Source organism: Rhamphochromis longiceps, linkage group LG19 (assembly GCF_057381845.1).
Source record: "Rhamphochromis longiceps isolate RC_006_pf linkage group LG19, R_longiceps_female_GT1.1, whole genome shotgun sequence".
NCBI classification, from domain to species: domain Eukaryota; kingdom Metazoa; phylum Chordata; class Actinopteri; order Cichliformes; family Cichlidae; genus Rhamphochromis; species Rhamphochromis longiceps.
Window position 1 is genome coordinate 3822757 of NC_140575.1, and position 20839 is coordinate 3843595.

At 41.3% G+C, this 20839-nt stretch overlaps 1 protein-coding gene across 2 annotated transcripts in view; it reads left to right on the plus strand.

The window, feature by feature from the left end:
* The window catches only part of syne3 (spectrin repeat containing, nuclear envelope family member 3), a 55132-nt gene extending 34570 nt beyond the window's left edge, over positions 1–20562 (plus strand). The window contains exons 13-18 of one of the 2 annotated variants that reach the window (XM_085391894.1): positions 6099–6271; positions 6965–7451; positions 8892–9035; positions 12291–12476; positions 13328–13378; positions 17682–20562. In XM_085391894.1, the coding sequence (XP_085248020.1) occupies positions 6099–6271; positions 6965–7451; positions 8892–9035; positions 12291–12476; positions 13328–13378; positions 17682–17867 (1227 nt within the window). In that variant the 3' untranslated portion in view covers positions 17868–20562. The remainder of the gene's footprint in view (positions 1–6098; positions 6272–6964; positions 7452–8891; positions 9036–12290; positions 12477–13327; positions 13379–17681) is intronic. The other variant, XM_085391895.1, reaches the window with a different exon arrangement.
* The last annotated feature ends 277 nt before the right edge of the window (positions 20563–20839 follow it).

Here is a 20839-nt window from a genome sequence, read left to right on the forward strand (position 1 = left end):
AGACTTTTTATCAAAATTGGTTTTCATTCTGACCTGAGCCTTTGCTAGCGCGTCACGAGCAAAATTGCAGGCATTGTGCAGCCTCTCTCTAAACAAACTAACATAGTCCAGAATGTTTTCTCTTGGACGATGCCTATCTCAGAGAAATTTCTCTTTCAAAAGACATAGCGGACCGCGCACAGTGTGGCCAAAAACGAAATCAGCTGGACTGAACCCCAAAGACTCCTAGCATGTCTCCCTGACGGCGAACAACAGTAGTGGCAACTCCTCATCCCACTCACGGCTTGACTCGGAGCAAAATTTGCGAAGCATGTTTTTCAGAGTTTGGTGGAACCTTTCTAATGCACCCTGACTCTCCGGGTGATACGCACTGGAAGTGTGATGGTTAACACCGAGCTCTGTCATGACTTTGCCCTGATCTGTTTGGATGCGTTTAGGCAGTCCAAAGGTAGAAACGAACTTAACAAGTGCTTTCACAATCCCACAGGTTTTTAATGAGCGCAACGGAATGGCCTCAGGATAACGGGTGGCAGTGCACATCATGGTGAGGAGGTATTGGTTTCCGGATTTTGTTTTTGGAAGAGGACCAACACAATCAACAATAACATGCTCAAATGGTTCTCCAACGACTGGAATGGGTTGCAACTGTGCGACAGGAATCACCTGATTAGGTTTACCTACAAGCTGACATGTATGGCATGAGCGGCAGAATTTTACTACATCAGATTTAAGACCAGGCCAGAAGAAGTAACAGAGGATACGGTTGTATGTTTTTGTGATTCCCAAGTAACTGGACATGATGTGGTCATGTGCTAAGCTTAGGACCTGGGAACGGAATGACTGCGGAACAACAATTTGCTGCACTCCCTCATGGGTGCAGCCAGAACTGGGAGTCCAGTAGCGCATCAGCACACAATCTTCAATGAGGTAAGATGCAGATTTCCCAGGTTCCTTCACATAAGCCCAACAGGATGACAAGCTTTCATCATTTCTCTGGGCTTCTATAAGCTTCTCTTTATCTACTGAGAGTGTCATAGCTTCCTCATCAGGCTGAAGCTCTACTGAAACAGGGGTACTTTCACAGTCGGGTGGTGCGCTTGTTGGATCTGAATCACTCAGGAAAGAGTCACTAAGAGCCACCAAGTTTCCATGTTTGTTTGCCTGCGCACGTGTCACAGCACACACAGGAAACAAAGGAACAGAGTTTGGTGTGACAAGATCAAAACCACTGTTGTCTGTAACTGGTGTTTCGACTACCTCAGGCAACGGAAAAACCTTGCAGCCAGCTAGATTGTTTCCAAGGATGATGTCAATGCCTGCAGCCGGTAACTGGGGTCGCTCACCAAGTTTAACTTCACCCGACACAAACTGAGACGAGAGCTGCACAAAGTGCAAAGGCACACGCATTACACACATTCTAACTCCCCACGCTAACACATCGGCACCACAATAGGATTGAGCTGAGAACGGTAAGACACTCACGAATGAGCGACTGTTTTGCACCAGTGTCCCGCAAAATACTGACAGGAACCCTCTTTTCTTCTCCCAATAATGAAACAAAACCTTCTGACACACAAGGCTTGAACTCTTTATCTACTTTATCACTTCGAATTACAGTTAGGGCTGGGCCATATTATACCGTTCACGGTAATACCGGTATAATGTTAGGCAACGATAGGAAAATGAAATATCGCGATAGAATGGGAGTAAAACGCGCGTGCGCAGTGCCTTTGTTTTCATACGCACATGGCCGATTGTTGAGTGAAACAGATGAACCAGAATTGGTTTGTAAAAATGGTGCAACTTCCGTGATGTGGAACTGGTTTGGTGTTTGTCCATCAGATACACAACAAAGCACATTTTTTTGCAGAACATGCAAGCGGCCGTTGTTATTGTCATATTTGTCGGACTAAGATGCTCTTAAATCTGGGAGTAATCTGGGTCCTAAACTCCGTATCCTTCAGGTCAAACAACACTGCAGCATCACTTAGAGTTAAAAACTGTCTAAATTCTTTCATCTTTAATAAAACGATCAGCATTGCTGCTTTACCAGGTGTAACTATGAAGTTTAACTTCCAGGCATCCATGAAAACAAAAGTTATTACATTTAACGGAGTTAGAAGTTAGCAGGAAGTTAGCGGAAGTTAGCTCGCTAGTTTCGCTAGTTACCTAAGCATGATATTGCATGTTCTGACTGAGAGATTTCTGAAAAAAATCAAACGTACAGCTCTGCTATCACTTCCAACATAAATGAAGACAGGAAACTAAACAGCAGTGACGTTTGTAGGGTTACTGAAGTTGGGCTAGCTGGTATATAATGATGTGCTACGTGATCACTAGCGACACAGCTATGTTAGCATAACATAAACAGTGAAGCTGGAGGACGAACACTAACACTTTTCCACTTATAAAAGTTAACGTGAAGGTTCTTCATGGTTAGAGACAAATGCAATCGCATGGCAGGATGCTGTAAACGGACCAAACTTCAGTCAGGAGAACAACTGAGATAATCCATCCACAATACGAGGTTAGTCATTAATATACTGCAGCAACATGGGAATAGAGCAGCTGCCAGAGAATTCAACATTAATGAATCAATGGTACAGAAGTGGAGGAAGCAAGAAGAATGAGTTTAATAAAGTTTGATTTATCTGACTGCTTTGTTTCGCTTAATGTGCCTTATAATCCCGTGCACCTTATGGTCCGAAAAATGCGTACTGCACACTGCAGTTTAATGTTGCAAAGCACCTCTTTTTAACTTCAGTGGATATTATACATGGTTATGCTCAGGATATGTCAGCCCATTTCTACTGGAAATGCCTTTTGGTTAAACTTTCAGCAAGGAATTTGCATTTGCACTGTTATATTTTTATAAAGCTTTAATGTACATAAAAACCAGCTTCTTGTTTAAGTGAAAATAAATGGAAGGTTGTCTTTTTGCGCTAGTAATGTTGTGGAGTTGTATTTTGTCTCGCATCAATTATATCGTCGGTTATATCGTTATCGCAAATTTTCAAATATATATCGTGATAAATATTTTTGGCCATATCGCCCTGCTCTAATTACAGTCACACCTTCTAAGACATGAAGTTTGGTCTGTAGAAGGTTTATTGGGGAAGGAGATTTACCCTTCTCAGACTGTTGATTTCTTTTGAGAACGGAACAAGCAGCAATGAGGTATCCCTGCTCATGGCAATAATAACATTCTCTATTTTCAGTGGATGCGGTGGTGGTACGACGGGTGTTCTTTGGAGACCTGTTTTTTGGGCTAACTGAACCTGGTGTGTTGTGAATAGGAGGTGTAAACACACTTTTGTGTGTCAGCGGAAAATCATCAGCCTGTACAGCAGCAGCGGCAAGGGTTGTAACCTTCTGTTCGTTTAAGTAGGTTATCGCTTTTTCTGGGAGTTGACTTTTGAACTCTTCCACAACAACACCAGCTCACACAAGTCATCTAAGGTTTTTACTTTGGTAGCGTGACACCATTTATCGAACAGTGTTTTCTTTTCTCTGGCAAACTCCACATAAGTCTGGGTGGCAGATTTTTTCATATTCCTAAATTTTTGCCTATAAACCTCTGGCACAAGCTCGTATGCACGCAGGACAACGTCATAGTCCAAACTGTCCTCACGTGAAAGAGCTGTGCATACCTCTTGAGCTTTCCCCACCAATTTTCACTGAAGTAAAAGAGACCATACATTCTTTGGCCAGTGTAGTGCACCTGCAATGCGCTCAAACACTGTGAAATAAGAGTCTACCTCAGTTTCTCTAAATGCTGGGACTAATTTGATGTGCCTACTTACATCAAAGCTGTCTTCTGGCTTACGGGATGGTGACTGCGGAGGTGGTGACTGCGGAGGTGGTGACTGCGGAGGTGTAAGAGGACTGGCATCTCCAGAGCCCTCACCCTTAAGTGCATGGAAGCCATCCAACTGCTGCTTTTTTAACTCAGCCTCCTTTATGCGCAGTGTTAACTGCAGCTCGTCTGCAGAAGGGCCAGTTTGAGGAGGGAGATTTTTCAGTGGGGCAGGAATACCAGCAACAGCTCCCAGCTCAACTCCTTCCACAGGAGCTGGCTCACCAAACAACCCCCTTTCATGCAGTTTAACACACAGGAGCTCTTTCAGCTCTTTTTTTCTTTGCATTCAATGGCACAGTCACATCAAAGAAATTGGCAATAAGAATGAGGTCATCCTTTTTACATCTGTTCAACTTTTCCTCATTTGGACTTAAAGTGAAATCCTCCAATTTAAATTTCATACTAACACATACCCCCCACACAAGATAAAACTGCCAACCAGAAAAACAGAGCCAACAAAGGACACTGGTAACCTACCCGCGACAATGGCAACAAACAAAGAACGAACAAGCTCACGCTCCAAGTCAACCCGACGAGACAAAAAAAAAGGATGGATGAGCCCCCCAATTCATGTTACGTTCTTAGTCTCGGCGTGCATTGAACGCAAAAAGAAATTGGTCCCACTCACGCACCACCCAAGAAAGAACACAAACAGTAATATCTTTTAAAGTGCTAATGGGTTAATGCACAAGTTGTATAAAGCGCTATATAAGAACCAGTCCATTTATAAGAGTTAGACAGCACCAGGCCCTGACATGGTACACGCCTACTGGCTGAGGAAACTTGTGCAGACATAGAAGGCAGCTACAAGTACCTGGGGATCCCACAGGCTAGAAAGCTGCAAGCACCACGTACCTGCAGAGGGTCAGGCAAGTCCTGAGAAGTCAGCTGAACGGTAAGAACAAGATCTGGGCTATCCATAGCCCAGCTATCAACACCTACGCCCTGCCCGTGATCAGTTACCCTGCTGGGATAATAAGCTGGCCAAAGGAGGTGATAGAAGCTACTGACATAAAGACCAGGAAGCTCCTGACCATGCACGGAGGGGTTTCACCCCAAGTCCAGCGTCCTGAGGCTGTATGCTAAGTGGAAGGAAGGAGGCTAGGGACTAGTGAGTGTCAGTACCACAGTCGAGGATAAGACAACGAACATCCACGAATACATTAGGAAGATCCCAAACAACGGGTGCTCAGTACTCAGGCAGCAGAAACCCAAGAAAGAGGAGGAACCATCATGGAAGAACAGGACCCTGCATGGTATGTACCACCAGCAGATAGAAGAAGGAGGCATCCATAAATCCTACCAGTGTTTGGATAAAGCTGGACTGAAAGACAGCACAGAGGCACTAATCACGGCAGCACAAGAACAAGTGCTAATTACAAGATCCTTAGAGGGTGGAGTCTACAACACCAGGCAAGACCCCAGGTGCAGGCTGTGTAAAGATGCCCCTGAGACAATCCAGCACATAACAGCAGGGTGTAAGATGCTAGCAGGCAGGGCATACCGTACATGGAACGCCATAACCAAGTGAGAAGAAACATCTGTGCCGAGTCCCGAGGTCCAAATGGGAGACGCGCACTAGGGTGGTGGAGAATGACCGAGCTAAGATCCTGTGGGACTTCCAGATACAGACGGACAAACTGGTGACGGCTAACCAACTGGACATAGTGGTAGACAAGCAGAAGAAGATGGCCGTAGTGATAAATGTAGCAATACCGAATGACGGCAATATCAGGAAGAAGGAACATAAGAAGCTTGAGAATTACTAAGAGCTCAGAGAAGAGCTAGAGAAGATGTGGAGGGTGAAGGTAACGGTGGTCCCAGTGGTAATGGGAGTGCGTTTCAGCTGCATCCACAAAGGAAGTGATTCACAGCAACCCAACAACCAGATACCATAGAAAGACTGTGGGCTGATAGTAAATGCATTAGAGGGTTACTTGGGCAGCTGGGAGCTAGAATGTCCAATTGTTAACGAGCTCTGCTGAAAGAGATGTGCAATGAGGAAATCGCTACCAATGTGGACAAAGCTTTACTCATGAGCAGAGTAGCATTATGGAATATGGAATATGGATGGAATACATTGGTATTTTATTTGACTTTGTATCACTGATAAAAATGAGACATGCATCACTGAAGCAAGTGGAATAAAAGAAGATACTGTGGCTTTAGTGCTAAGACAAAAATATATTTTGTCTAGTTTGTCCGCTATGTATAAGTATTTCTTTCCCTTTTTCCACAGAGAGCACTGGGAGAGTTCCCAGAGAAGGAGCTCCAGCTGCAGCAGGTGGATATTCAGGGTCAGGGAGTTTTAAAGAAGACTTCTGAGGAGGGGCAGGTCCATATTCTTGGAGACATGAAGCGCCTAAAAGACTCTTGGTTGGCCCTGTACGAAATGAGTCTGAATCTGCACAGGTACAAGAAAAGCACACAGCAGTTCCTTTTTTCAGCCTAGCTTAGTGTGTGGTACTAACACAGTATGTGGTATTATCACAATACTGCTCCTAGCTTGTTTTCCTTTATCGCTCTGGCCTTGTCTATACCAAAAGGACACATCTTAGCAGCACTAGCTGCTGCTTGAGTCCTTCATAGACACATTTTTTAATTATAAATGTGTTTCAACAAACCCGTCCTATCAAGGCTGGCTGTTTGCAGAAATGTCTCTAAACCCTCAGTTTACCTAAAAGAGTACAAAGACACAGCATGGTTATTTGTTTAGTAACTGATGACACCAGTGTCTGTAGCTTTTGTTTCTCCGTCTTAGCTGGCTGTAGATGTCTACTCAAATATTTGCTGCTTATTTTTTGTTGTGTTTTTTGTTTCTTAATGCTCTAAATGCTTTCAGTGTCTTATATTAGATTTAGTCTCTCTAAACTACGAAAGACCGTCCCCGCTGCATAAATTTTGAGAAAAGGATGGCAAACAGTTAGGTTTGGCTCACTCTGACAGATCTGTTTCCTAAATGTTGTTTTTTAATATATATCAAAACAACCAAGAAATCAGGTTTTGTGTTTAAAGTATGCACTGAGGTTTGACATGAAAGTTTCTGTCCACTGGTACCACTGACGAGTTACGACAGCATGAAACCTGGATTTCTTTGTCTTTCAGGTTGTTGAACAGTTCCAAAGAGCAGAGAGAGTCTGACTTTGCCAAGACGTCTGGCTCTATGCATGCACTTGGAGGAAAGTCGGAGGCAATGATAGGGAGGGAGGAGGCATTAATGACTGGCCAGGAAGGGTGGAACCAGGGCCAACGAGGTTACCACATATTGGCTGAACCTGATGTTGAAAATCCTATTTCATCAAGTAAAGTCAAGGGAAGTGCACTGACCTTCAAAACAGATGAAGTAGATTTCTCTGGCCATGAGCAGGGAGTCTCCAATGACAAGCCAATAGGAGGTAACAGCAGTGTCTTGGCAGAAGACGGAGAGGAAGCAGTATTATTTACACAGGCCAGCTATCCTCAGCCGCCAATGATTAGCTCTGGAGATGACAGCACAGAAGCAGGGGGATGCCTCATCTCAGGAGGAGGAGTGGGAGAGATCAGAAGACCCTCAGCCAAGAAAGCATCAGCAACACCAGTTCAATACTCAATGGTACTGTTGTGCAGGATTTTGTTTTTTTTCTACCAAGCTAACTTACAGCAACTTCCTGGATAAGTTACTGTTATGTTTTGTATGCTACTATAGTGCCCAAGTATCAGTGCACTATATCAGTTATGGAGCACTAGATGCTCCATAACTGGCCCTGCGGCAGACTGGCAAACTGTCCAGGGGTGTACCCTGCCTCTCGGCCTAAGAAAGCTAGGATAGGCTCCAGCCCTCCACAACTCTGACAAGGATAAGCAGAGGATGGATGGATGGATGTTCCATAACTAAATAACCAAAACCGTCAATGCAAACTGATCTAATACAAACAATAAACACACAACATCATTGACTTTTATAAACCAATTCCAAAAAGGGTTTATGTGTGAAACACATTATTCAGTCCTCCCACAATTGAAGCCACTAACTGGTTGTTTTGGGTTTGCCTCTATCATGGGAAAGAAAATGCTTCTCTGAACCACCAGTACAATCACTGATACACCAAAAAATTTGGGCTGCTTTGTAAAATGTAAATAAAAACAGAAGTCAGTGATTTGCAGACCTCAGAAACCCATAGAAGACATATCAAACATCTGAAATGAGAAAGTGTACTAATTTTAAGAAAAGAACATTTTGAATTTGTTGCCCACAACACATCTCAAAGAAGTTGTGTGGTGTTCCTTTTTCTTTTACCAATAGTCCATATGCAACTGTTGAACTTGTGGGAGAGGAAAATTATCCCATTCTTGTCTCATAGAGGATTTTAGCTGCTCAGCAGTCCAGGGTCTTCCTCCTCCTCATATTTTATATTTCATTGTGCGCCAAATGTTTTATGTTGATATAAGGTCATAGGTGCAGCTGCTAAAAATCTCAGGCAAGTTTGAATCTCATTGTCCTCAACCTTGAGGTCAGACGTCATGTTTTCTGAAGACCTTGTGAATTTAATAACTAATACCATAGGTGTGTCGACTACGATGCTGAGGGGTAGCGCTGGCGGTTGCCGGTATTTTTTGAGTTTCATGTTGCTGCCCTCACATTCAAAATATGCTAATATTTTTAATAAACATTTGACATGTCTTCTATGTTCTAAGGTGAATAAAATATAGGTTTCTGAGATCTACAAATCAATGAATTGTTTCAATTTTTTTACATTTACTCTAAGGCCCAATATGCTTGGCAACAAAGACGCAACTTATACACTTTAAAATACTTTGGTAACATACTTTCATACTCTGGAACACTAAAACTGAGAGACTTTTTGGCAATCTGAAAATGCATTTTCTACATATAAAATAAGTTCAAGTTTGTGTGTTAATATAAAATAGATTTTTAAAATTTTATTAAATCACTAATCTGGGTTTTAAATGGTTTTCATTTTTCACTTGGTGTTTTAACTAAGGTGTTTTAGTGTGCATGTAAATGTTTCATTACTTGTTTGGGGTTTTCCAGGGGAGCCAAGGACACCATGAATCCAGGAGGAAGGAGTTTGATTCTTGGCTGTTCAAACAGAATGAACTCCTCTCTGAGATTCTCAGCTCCAAAGGAGCAGCACACAGCGCCAAAGATGTCAGACTCAAGCAGGATACACTCAAGGTGAGCTTGTGAATGTGCAAACAGTCAGGACGTTTTTGTTGCAGAAAGATGCCAGGACAGGTGGTGGTCACCGGTTAGGCTGGATTTAGCTCAGGCTACCCAAATTGAGGTCTTGCCCAATCAGAAGTTAAGGGAAATATTTTATGTGTGTTCAGCACTTTAAAAACATGTTCAAGCGTAAAATAAAATTGTCTATACTCTGTCATCATGGAAACCTCTTAAATAGGAGGGAGAAACTACGCTCCACACAGCCTCGTGTTAAATGAAGCACTGAAGCAAAAAACTGATGAATTAATCAATGAATCCTTGTATTGTGATATTTTTGTTTAAGAAAAAAAAGATTTCTCTCATATCCATCTGAGATTTGCCCTAATTTGCATAATGTATGCCTGGCTGCAATTGTTTATTGTTATGGTGGGACTGTGAAGACACACACTGCAGTTATAGGTCTAAAATGCTAACATACATGTGTTTACACCTTTTACAACGTAGCCAATGAATCACAGACTATAATTTTACTGGTATGATGTTGGAAAAGGTAGCACAGACTGTTTGAGCTTCAGAACAAAATCTCTCTGATGCAGCACATCTAGCTAGACGGAGGATTTTGTCAACAAGAGAGAATGAAGCTGTTGGAAGGAGAACAGCAGGGCTTCATATCTAAATAATCTAGTATAATAAACTCTCTGCAGACTGTAGATGTGTTGGTATCAGAAAACACATCTACAGTGGATTTTTCTGAATAACCAGTTCATTATTTATTGATTTTTTTATTGATTTTTTTATTGTGACTATGTTTTTGATACTTTGATTATTTGTTTTGAGAGCCGGTATCTCTGAAACTGTGCTGTAACACAGTGTTATTACACACACTGTTGCAAATGTTGTTGTCACAGACCAACTCGCAGTAGATCATAGTGTTCATATTTTTCAGATGTCACATTTCTATTCAGATTTGTGGTGCTGTGTCCACATGCTTCACATGCTTCATTCAGTCAATATTGATTGTGCTGAAATTACCGTCATGTCTCCTGGTGATTGTCACAGCTGTGTCACAGTAATGAGGCCCATTCAGAAACTTGCAAAAACTAGCAATCTAGTAATAAAAATTGGTCAGTGCAGAATGTTAACTTTTAGTGAAATGTTTTGCATTTTGAAAACATTCGGTCTGGATATTTGAATTTCTGGATGTTGTTTGTGTCAGTGCAGTCGGCAACAGCAGTAAATAAACCTCTTAAGATGTGCGTAACCTACTAAACACGTCTGTTGTAAGAAGGCTTTCACAGGCGGAAGGGGTGAAAAGCTGGATAAGCATTTACTGTCCACCGCACAAACTATTCAGTGACAATCACGGTAAAGTTAACAATGAAGAAATAAGAGACATAGCTGAAAATTTTTAAATAAAGGTTAAAACAACTGCAGGTTAGTTCATGCAGCAGCGTCCTGCTTTAAGTACACAAGAAAATCCTCTCTGAAATGTTACTGAAGATAAAGAGCGTGACTGGAAAACTGTGCAAACAGAGAAGCTCAGTCCAGAGTACATGTCTACAGTCCCAACATCCAAATCTGCCTTCAGTCCTCAGTGACAGACCTCCAGCTTTAAAAACTGATGTGAGTACATGGATAGCCCAACACACTGCAACTTCAGAATCAGACTTTATTAATCCCAGAGGGAAACTGAGTTGTCATAGCAACAAACGTCAAGCACTCATATAAAACGAAACGTAGAACCAGATATTGATAAGTATTAAGAAGACTATTGAGATAGAGGAGTAAATATAAATATACTTATAAATATAAAAGGACAAGTATGTGTGCAAATATATGTTGCAGTCTACAAAAGCGACAGGGTGCATTGAGGTGTGATTCATTCTGTTCCACATGTGTGGATCTGACCCAAGTGGATGAATTCAGCAGTCCGATAGCAGCGGGAAGGAATGACCTCCTGTAGCTTTCCTCAGGCAGCCAGGTTAAAGGAACCTGTTGCTGAAACTGCTCTTCACATTGTCCAGTGTGTTATTATAATTTAATATTTCTTGCGCACCAGCGGGACTAACTCTGTACCTCGGCTCTGTACGCTGTCTCATCTCCATCAGCGATGACCCACCCATCGTTGGTGTACAGTCATAGGTGTACAGTAGGAGGCAGAGAATACAGCCCTGCAGGGATCCGGTACCTTGTGACAGTGCAGGGAAAGGCAGGGGCCAAGTCTGATTGATTGAGGCTGATTGGTTATTATGGTAAATAATGTTGTCATTACAAAAACAAGTTTTGTTTTCTAATGACTGCACATTATGCAGACTGAAACTGATATTAAAGGAGAGGGATGTGCTACATTAGGCTGACAATGAATATCGCTTAGAACTACATCATTAAATCTGAGGGTGTTAAAGCCTGTTATTTATTGCTGGTATATTAGCTATCAGTCAGTTATTACTAGAGCCGGTTGTTAAGGGCGTCATATTTCACTTATTAAGGTTCCAGTTGTTTCTCTTGAGAAGGTCTCATGGGTACAACACCGTACCCATGTGTAGCTCAGATGTTTTCCAGCCAGTGTTTGAAAATGCAAAGAAGAGCCTTTCACATCAATGTTATTGTTTGTGTCAACACTCTTTTATGTCTGCATAGACATATCATAGTGTGTAAGGCTGTAATAAGGAACCTGATATGTAAATACACGAGTAGATTAGACCATGTAGAAAACAGTATAAGCCATGTCACAGGAAAAAAATGGAGTAACCATACTAGTTTCCTGCATCAGGGTGAATACCAGTCCTCCCACATTCTTTATCCATGCAAGAGTCAGAATCTTTACAGCATGTTTTCAAAGTACTGCACTCTCTGATACTGTGGGAAAGAATTCCACATGTCAGCAACAGTTTTGCCTGAAGACCCACATTTACCATAACAATGAAGCTCTAACAGAACCTCTGGTTCACCTTGAGCCAGACCTCGTGGTTTTTTTCATCTGCTGAGTGGCTATGGTTTTAGAACTTTGTATAATCTTGCATAACAATTGTTCACGTGTCAAAGTGATTATTTTGCATAGTGATTGTAGTCAGATTTTTTTAATGATCAGCCTGCAGAGCAAGTTAAAAGACACTGTTATACTGACCTCTTGTGGTTAAAATTTGAGTTTTGTTGTTCTAAATCTTGCATTTCGCCTCAGAAGTAGCAATCCAAACACCAGGAAAAGCCTGTACTGTTTATTTTATTAAAACTAGTTCTGTGAGTCAAATCTGTGTCCTGTTGCAGTCTCTGAGAGCTGACCTGTCCTGGGGTCAGAAGCAGTTTCAGCTGTTGATCCAGGATAGCCAGAGCAGTGAGGCTGGTACTGGACCAAAAGAAGAGGCCGGCCTGGAGGACCTCCGCTACCGCTGGATGCTTTACAAGTCTAAGCTCAAGGATGTCGGAGATGTGAGGAACAGGATCAGTTCCAAGGTGAGAGGACCGCTGGCTTCTGAACATTATAGAGACAAAACTAGCAGGAAACTATTTTTCTTGGCTTCTGCTGTAAGAATGAAAAAGTCTAATTGATGTGTATTGATGAGGCTTCACCTAGGTGGCTGTAGCTCAGGCGGTAGAGCAGGTCGCCTATTAATCAGAAGGTTAGTGGTACAATCCCCTGTCTGCTCTAGTCTGCATGCCAAATATGCTGATGCATCCATCAGCGTAAGAATGATTTGCAAGCGCCATACCATGGCAAGCCAGAAAGAGCAAAGAGGACCAGTAATGTGTTGTGAGAGCACTTGGGGCAAACTTATTACTCAGGTCTGCAAACCGAATCACACTCGACATATCTAGTTAACAAATTAGAAACATTTGCATGTTTGTGTTTTCCCTGTGATGGAATCTATGTGGATCTTATGGTGTTAACTATGCATCCATCCATCTTGTAAACAAAAACAAAGTATATTTCATATAACAGGAGAAAGGTGAGGTAAAAAGTAACAGACTGGTTTCTGCATACATACAGCAGGTATCCGGGGCCCAAATGTAGTTGTTTGATTTTAAACAATCTGTTATTGCTGTTCTTTGCTAGTCTCACATTTATTGCTGTCTTTATGATGGTTTCTTAACTTATGTGACATACAAGAGATTTGTCCCCTTACTTTTTCACTGGACTGTGTAATGATGTTAAAGTTACGCATTTTAACAACGTTCTCTAGGTATTGAGACACGGCTGTTTATATAAAAACATTTATATAAATAAAAACATATAATCCTAAAGGACACAGCGCACAGTCTGGTAAAACACTGTAAAATAACGGGCAGGTTTTTTTTCTCTGCAGAGAGTCTCAGCCACTCAGGAGGATGCAGCCATTGCAGCACCACCTCGAAAGGTAAGAGCAGAGTTCAGATATGTTCAAATGACAACTACAAGCATCCTCGGTCAAAAAATATTTCTTTCACTTTAGTTACAGAGTTGGTTGAAGTCTTGGAAGATTAAAATATCACAGTCTGTGGGCTACCTACTCCAGCTTGTACATGTAAATTGTTCTAAATAGATTTAACAACTGATTAAAACGAAAAATGTGATTATGAAGATTTGTTACTAAATCAAGAAAACAACATTTTTGTGCTGAAATCAAGTAACTGTTAAGGCTGGGGTATAAAAAACAGTTCAGGTGAGCGCATCATGTGATATATTACTTGGTCACAAAAAGTTAACTTTGTTGATTTTGAATTTTGTTTGTTTTTGTTTGTTTTTCTAACATAAATCATTTCAAAAAATGTTGTGAATATATGAAATATTTCAGGGATGTTTTTATTTTTGGCTTAGAGGTCATAGAAATCAGAAATGCCATTGTTAGAATATACTGTATTGAGAGTACTGTGCAAAGCTTTTGAGTAACCCGCTTTTGTTTATATTTTGCAAGGATATTCACTAAAATATACATGAAAAAACAGCATATGTGGCAATATAAATGACCACCTTTATTCATCAACAAAGCCTGGACTCTCTTGGACAGCTACAATTTAAAAGAAAATTAAAGAAAAATTATTTAATCGTGCACAAACTTCCTGCAAAGGTGGAGATTTTCTCTGAGACTGGTAGAACTTTCATTTAGGCTGTTTTGTTTTCTGGTTTGTTACTTGTTTAGGTTTCTTTCTGAATTATGATAATGGCCTATATTCTTTTCCGTTTAGTTGCAACTTAATATTTTTATTTGTTATAATTATTTAAAATCGTATATTGTGCAAAAGTCCATCCATCCATCTATCCTTCTCCTTCTGCCTATCTGGGGCTGGGTCGTGGGAGCAGCACCCTGAGCAGATAAGCCCAGGCCAGCGTGAGATATAATCTGTCCAGTGTGTCCCGGGTCTGCCCGGGGCCTCCTCCCAGTGGGACATGCCCAGAACGCCTCACCAGGAGGCATCCTTGTCAGATGCCCGAACCATCTCTACTGTGATCTACCTCTCAATCTCCTGCTGCCTCACTTGTAAACAAAAACGGGGTATACTCTCTACTTTGGGCAGCAACTCGTCTCTGACCCTTTTCTGGCTGAGGATCATGGCCTCAGACTTGCTGATTCACATTTCTGCCGCTTCACACTCAACGGGGAACCACTCCAGTGCGAGCTGGAGGTCACGACCCGATGAAGCCGACAGAACCACATCATTGTGGAAAGCAGAGATGAAATTCTTAGACAATCCAAGATCATCCAGTTCTCATGACCACTGATTAATGATCATTGATTAGTGGTCAGTGGCCACTGATCAATAGAATAGACTAGAATAGAATAGCCCTTTATTGTCATTGTACATGTATAACGAAATTGTGGGTGCCCCAAACCAGCTCTGTTGGAATAAAATAAATAGTAGACAGCTGGAATAAATAGCAAATAGTAGAAATATATACAATCGAGAGGGAAATATACAAAAGAGAGAGAGAAGCACACATTAGAGAAAAGTTGCAAAGTGCTTGGAAGTAGTGCAAAGAACAGACTTAGTCCATGTGTGAGCGGCCAGAGTGATGGGGGTTACTCTTAACCATGGCTCAGATTTGTGAGGTGAATAGGCGGGGGTGGGGAGTCAGGGGATAGTGTTTAGTAACAGCCAAATAGCCCAGGGGAAGAAGCCGTTTGTGAGTCTGGAGGTGTGGGACTTGATTGACATGAGGTGCCAACCAGAGGGCAGCGGGTCAAACAGGTGGTGGGCAGGATGCAAGATGTCAACTTTAGCCCTGGTTTTCCTGAGACAGGAGAATCATACAATGGCCTCCAGGGGTCAGCAGAGGGCAGTCTATGATTTTTTTTGGGGGGGGGGGGGGCACTGTTAATTACCCTCTACACAGCCTTTGTGTTGTTAGTTATGGCCTCTGCATACCAAACACCCAGAAATTAGGAGAAAACGCTCTCTACTGAGGATCGATAGAAGGCCAGCAGCAGCTTCTGGTCTAGGTTATTGTTCATCGTGACATGGAGGAAGTGCAGCTGCTGCTGGGCCTTTTTTACCAGGGCATTGTTGTTGTGGGTCCAGGTGAGATTGGTGGAGTTGTGGGTGCCCAGAAACCTGATGGTGGAGACAAATTCCACTCGTTTTCCATTTATAATGAGAGTGGAGTGGACCTGTTTTTACCTCCTGAAGTCCATTGTGAGTTCTTTTGTGTTGAGGACATTCAGCTTCAGGTTATTTTCTGAGCACCAGCAGGACAAGGTCTCTTCATCTGCTCCGTACCCTCTCTCATCTCCATGAGAGATGAGCCCAACCACAGTGGTCACCGGCATATTTGTTGATATGACATTGGTTGGGTGGGTTGGTGTACAGTCATATGTGTACAGGGCATACAGTAGGAGTCTGAGAACGCAGCCCCGAGCATGAGTCAGGGAGAAGTAGAACAGCCTGGTGAGGACCCCTGCCGGTTGGTCCGTGCAGGCTTTAACCACAGCTCCTGGGATGCTGTCAGGGCCAGCAGCTCTCCTGGGGTTCACTGCTCTCAGTCACCTCCTGACCTCATGCTTCTGGAGGGAGAAGGGGGAGGTGGGGGGCAAGGGGAGTGGGGGTTGGGTGGTCTCAAATCAAGCAAAGAAGCTGTTGAGCTCCTGTGCAAGTTTGAGGCCCCTGTCGGGGGTTGGAGGGGGTCTGCTCTTTAGAGTTGGTGAGGGCTTGGCATTCAGGCCAAAGAGTTCAATGTTTGTTTCATCAGACCAGAGAATTTTGTTTCTCGTGCTTTGAGAGTCCTTCTGACAAATAGGCTGTCATATGTCTTTTACTGGGGAGTGGCTTAGCACTGGCAACAATACAGTCCTGGTTGGTGGAGTGCTACAACATTGTAAAGAAGAGTGGACCAAAGAAACGTCCAAATATCTTTTTTAACAGTAATAGCCACATATTGGAAAAGCCTTTCAGACAGCTGCAGTGCTATTACATTTACTCAGTTGCAGTTATTGTCCTGAAGGAGCTGCTGTTATTTGAGGGTTGGTTTTTTTCCAGAAAGTTGAAAAAATGGTAACTAGTGACCATAATCTATACACTATTTTTCCATTGACAAATATTTCATTGAGTAAAAACCATAAAATGTGAATCTAAACACAACACAATGATGCCCGACACAAAACCATTGTGGCTCATTAGGCATTGTGCATATTCTCATAATCATCATCATTATCAAAGACTTCATTCCAGTTCATTAATGCGTTTTCTATCAATTTGTCCCTCAGCCATCTGTATGTATTGTTATTAGTAAAGTGCACAGAGATCTGACGTGAGGAAGTACAACAATGGTGTATTTTGGGAAGTTTTATTTGTACTACACACCAATACAAAGCATCTTAAATATTTTTCTGCCTTTTTCCTGGTATTACACTGTGTAGACCTCAGTTTTGTTGTTTTCACATTGCCACCAGTGAGGCTGGTGATACAGTGTTCAGAAGGTGAAAGATGGATGTAGGCGGTAAACATGATTCACAGAATAACAAGTCTGAGAAAAAAGAGGCAGAGGCCTGAGCTGAGTCATTTTGCTCTGGTATGTGTTGTTTCTGACTGTGTGACTGAGCTGTCTTCTGCTTTCTGCTTGCAATGGTGCAGATTTCCTTGTTGAACAGGTTTTCTCTTTTTAAGAGCTGATGAATGATCACAGAACTATATCATTGTTGTCATTCACGTTATAGATGCTAATAAAAACACTGTAGAGATGAATAAAACATGGTTTTGATTGCTGTGATATCGACTTTTTTTTTTATATTGTTTTTGTTTATTTTTAACCAGGCATGATGACTGATGGTGCAGTGTTGTTATCAAGTATTGCTAGCAGCCTTGGGTAGCTTGGTTAGCAAGCAGTATTCATGAACTGCAAATGTGCTGCCTAACAAAGTTAAAAAGAAGAAATATTAGAATTTCACCAAAATTTACGGGTAGACTTGGACATGCTATTGCTCCATTACAGAGGCACCAGCAATGCAATTGCATGGGACATTGCTATTAGCAACTAGCTACAACTGCTTTTTTCAGTCAAAGTAACCCAACTTTAAGCTCTGAGAGTTCCAAATGGATTAATTAAGAATAGGCCAGAAGCATTATTTGTGCTGGGCAGCAAGCACACTTTTTAGTGCTGTATAGTTGGTCATTTTAACATGTGTCAATGGGGATTCATTTGTTTGATTAACTATGTGTTCCAGTAACCCTGTATTACTTCTTCATCAGCAGAAACCTGGACTGCTGCAGCGGGTTTGTCGGTTGGCTCTTCCTCTGTGGCTCCTCTTCCTCGCTCTGCTGCTCCTGGCCTTCTTGCTGCCCCTCATGGATGAAGGCAATAGCTGCTCTCTCTCTAACAACTTTGCCCGATCCTTCAACATCATGCTCCGCTACGAAGGACCTCCACCCACATAGGAGATTTCCTGACAACAGAAAACTCTATGATGGGCTGTGGATTATGTAGGAAATGTTGACTTGATTACCTAAGACCCGGCATTCCCCTGTGATTGAAGATCATATGTAACTGTACTAGAACCACAGAGCTGGTCTACCCAAACTTCAGATCAGTCTAAAGTCTGCAGTGCATATCTCTCTGTGACAGATCTAGTCTAAAAGAATAGTGCAACCTAGAGCATCGTGTGTATGCAAACAACATTTTGCATTCTGCACTGCATGGTTAAATGTCTTCTAAGGTTTTTTCACTATATGAAACCATGATCTCTTAACCATGTGTAAAACTGCCCATCACCATTAGAAGTATTAATTGGCACATCAGTCATTCTTAATATTATCATTTACAGATGTGAAGTGTCTATGAAGACAGGAGAAAGCTTAACATCTATAAAATACAAGTCCTGACATGCTTTTGAGTTTGAGCTTGGGACTTTTAGATTCGTTCGATTCTTTTATTTATTTATTTTCATTTAGTATCATTTTTACCAGACTCACATAAATCTAATTTTCTTACTTTGAAAATTTGAGGAGACGTGGATCAGTGCTTGTTTGATTGGAGACTGATTATCAGCTGACTGGAATTGTTTTAGTTTGACCATTTAAATCCACCAAAGAGAGATTTAGAAATTACAACATGATAAGCCAAAGTCACAGTTCATACATAGAATTGTTGAACAAGAAGGCTGAAACCAAAGACTATAGCAGCAATGCTAGACACGGTACTTTGGCATTTATACATTTTAAATGACAAATATCTTACCATATTTCCTCAAATAAACCCTTGTCGCAATTTAAAAGCTTTATTTCTGATGGTTGCCAAAGGTTGAGTCAACAGGAATATTAAAGGCTCAAAGTAGAGCCTTTATAGTTAACAAAAAAAAAGCCCTGTAAACAAATTCGAGGTTTGTCCACTGAAGCTCCAGGACTTTTATCGTCACTTAGAACATTTTTATTATATTTGCAGACAGTCTGGGTTTTTTTTTCCCGTTTCAATATGCTTACTGTTTGCTTGTGTTTTGAAGTTGTGACATCATCAGTGCAGCTGACTACAGTTCCTGTGTTGATCATCATGCTGATGCTCTGCTCATCTACGTAAAGAGTAAAGGAGAAGCTCCTGGTGACTCTCTGATACCTGTCATGGCCACTTTTCACAGTAATGCATTCCCTTAATTTGTCATAAAAGCAGAATAGCTAAATGTGGTCACTGTTGGAGTAAATACAGTAGTTTGGATTAGACCGCCCTTGTATTCTGACTTCTGGGGAGGAACATGGACTCTTTAATACTGTCTTAAAAAGTCTCCAGGTCATGCTATGCTTATCTAGTTCCATTTGTCTTATCTGTTTCTTAGGACAGCATCTGAAATAACTGAGAATGAGAGGGAGCAGGCCATTGCAGTCGATCAAAGAAGTGGGCGTTGCTTGTAATAAAGAACAAAAGAGTCTATAGCTCAGTGCACTGATGATGTCAGAATAGAGTAAAATGTGCCAAAGGGTGGATGGGTATTCCTGTTGCCGGCCAAGTGTTCATGTTTAATGACGTATCGAGCTGGAAATCACTTCTCTCCTGATTTAGATTTTTATGTAATTTCTCAGAATTTATTTACATTTATCAAGTGGCAAGCACTGCTGAAGTGTGTAAAGTGTACATTCTAGTCCAACTTTGAACATATTTGACATTTCTAAAAAATAAATGGTGAAACCTGACTAAACAGTAAAACTGTATACCCCTCTGACTTCAATAGAAAAGTCTTGATCTCAGTTCGTGATTTGTTACTTTATGTACTATCATATCAAGGTTACAACAAGAACCTGGTTACAATATGAGGCTCGCCGTGTGTACAGAGTCATCTAGTGTTTATAACATATTTTTGGTTATGAAACCTGGAAAAAAAATGTGGGCCACATGCCACAAAGGCCTACTTTTTCTGGTATGCTATGAACCCAGTGTCACCCCTGACAATGTCAAGTTTGAACTTTCACTGTGGTTCACACTGGTTTATCAGTGGTGATTAAACAAAAGCAATGGACAGAGTTTTTTATTTGTTTTTTTTCTTCTGTCACTTATTTGAGTGATCAACAATATATTTGCTTCATGTAGCAGCTTTACACAAAAATTAAGAAAATATGTACTACATAAAAGTAAAGGCATCCAGTTACAAAGCCTTAAAGATTGGATTGGCTGTATTTGGCACCACGCATACAGTATACGAGTTACATAGTAACACAACGCATACGTGTTTCTATCATGTGTGTTGCATTGTATGCTGAATCAAGAATAACTTGTGTGGCATTGCTCCTTGCTGCACTGTTCTACTCAGTCCTATGATATGTATGCATGTATCCCTTTCGAAAAGCCTATGCAATGCCTGTCTCAAATCCCATAATCCAACCGTATGCATTTATTAATAATTTATGCAACATGTCCAATGACTTGCATCTCTTGAGCACAGCTGGTCTTTCAGCAACAGAGAGGGTAGAATATATGTTATGCAAACTTTCCTCAGATGGATGTATTCATTGTGAAGATGCAGGTAAACTCTGACATGTAGGATTTACATATTGTTACATTATAGAATAGTGAAGGAAGAAGTGCTTCATATTATTCGACAATGCTTGTATTTAACCGGTTTTTTATTCTGTTATTAAATATTTTGTGAGGAATCATTGTGTGGTTTGGTTGGTTTTTTTTTTGTATTGGGTTGAATATTCGATTAATGCTACCAACAAAGTGCCTGTATTTTTCCACTGACGTGAACATAAGAGGATTGGATAATTAAATGGGGTTTAATTTATACAGCGCCAAATCACAACAACAGTTGCATCAAGGCGTATTGTAAGGTAGAGCCTACATAAGAGATATACAGAGAAAAACCCAACAATCATATGACCCCCTATGAGCAAGCACTTTGGTGACAGTGGGAAGGAAAAACTCC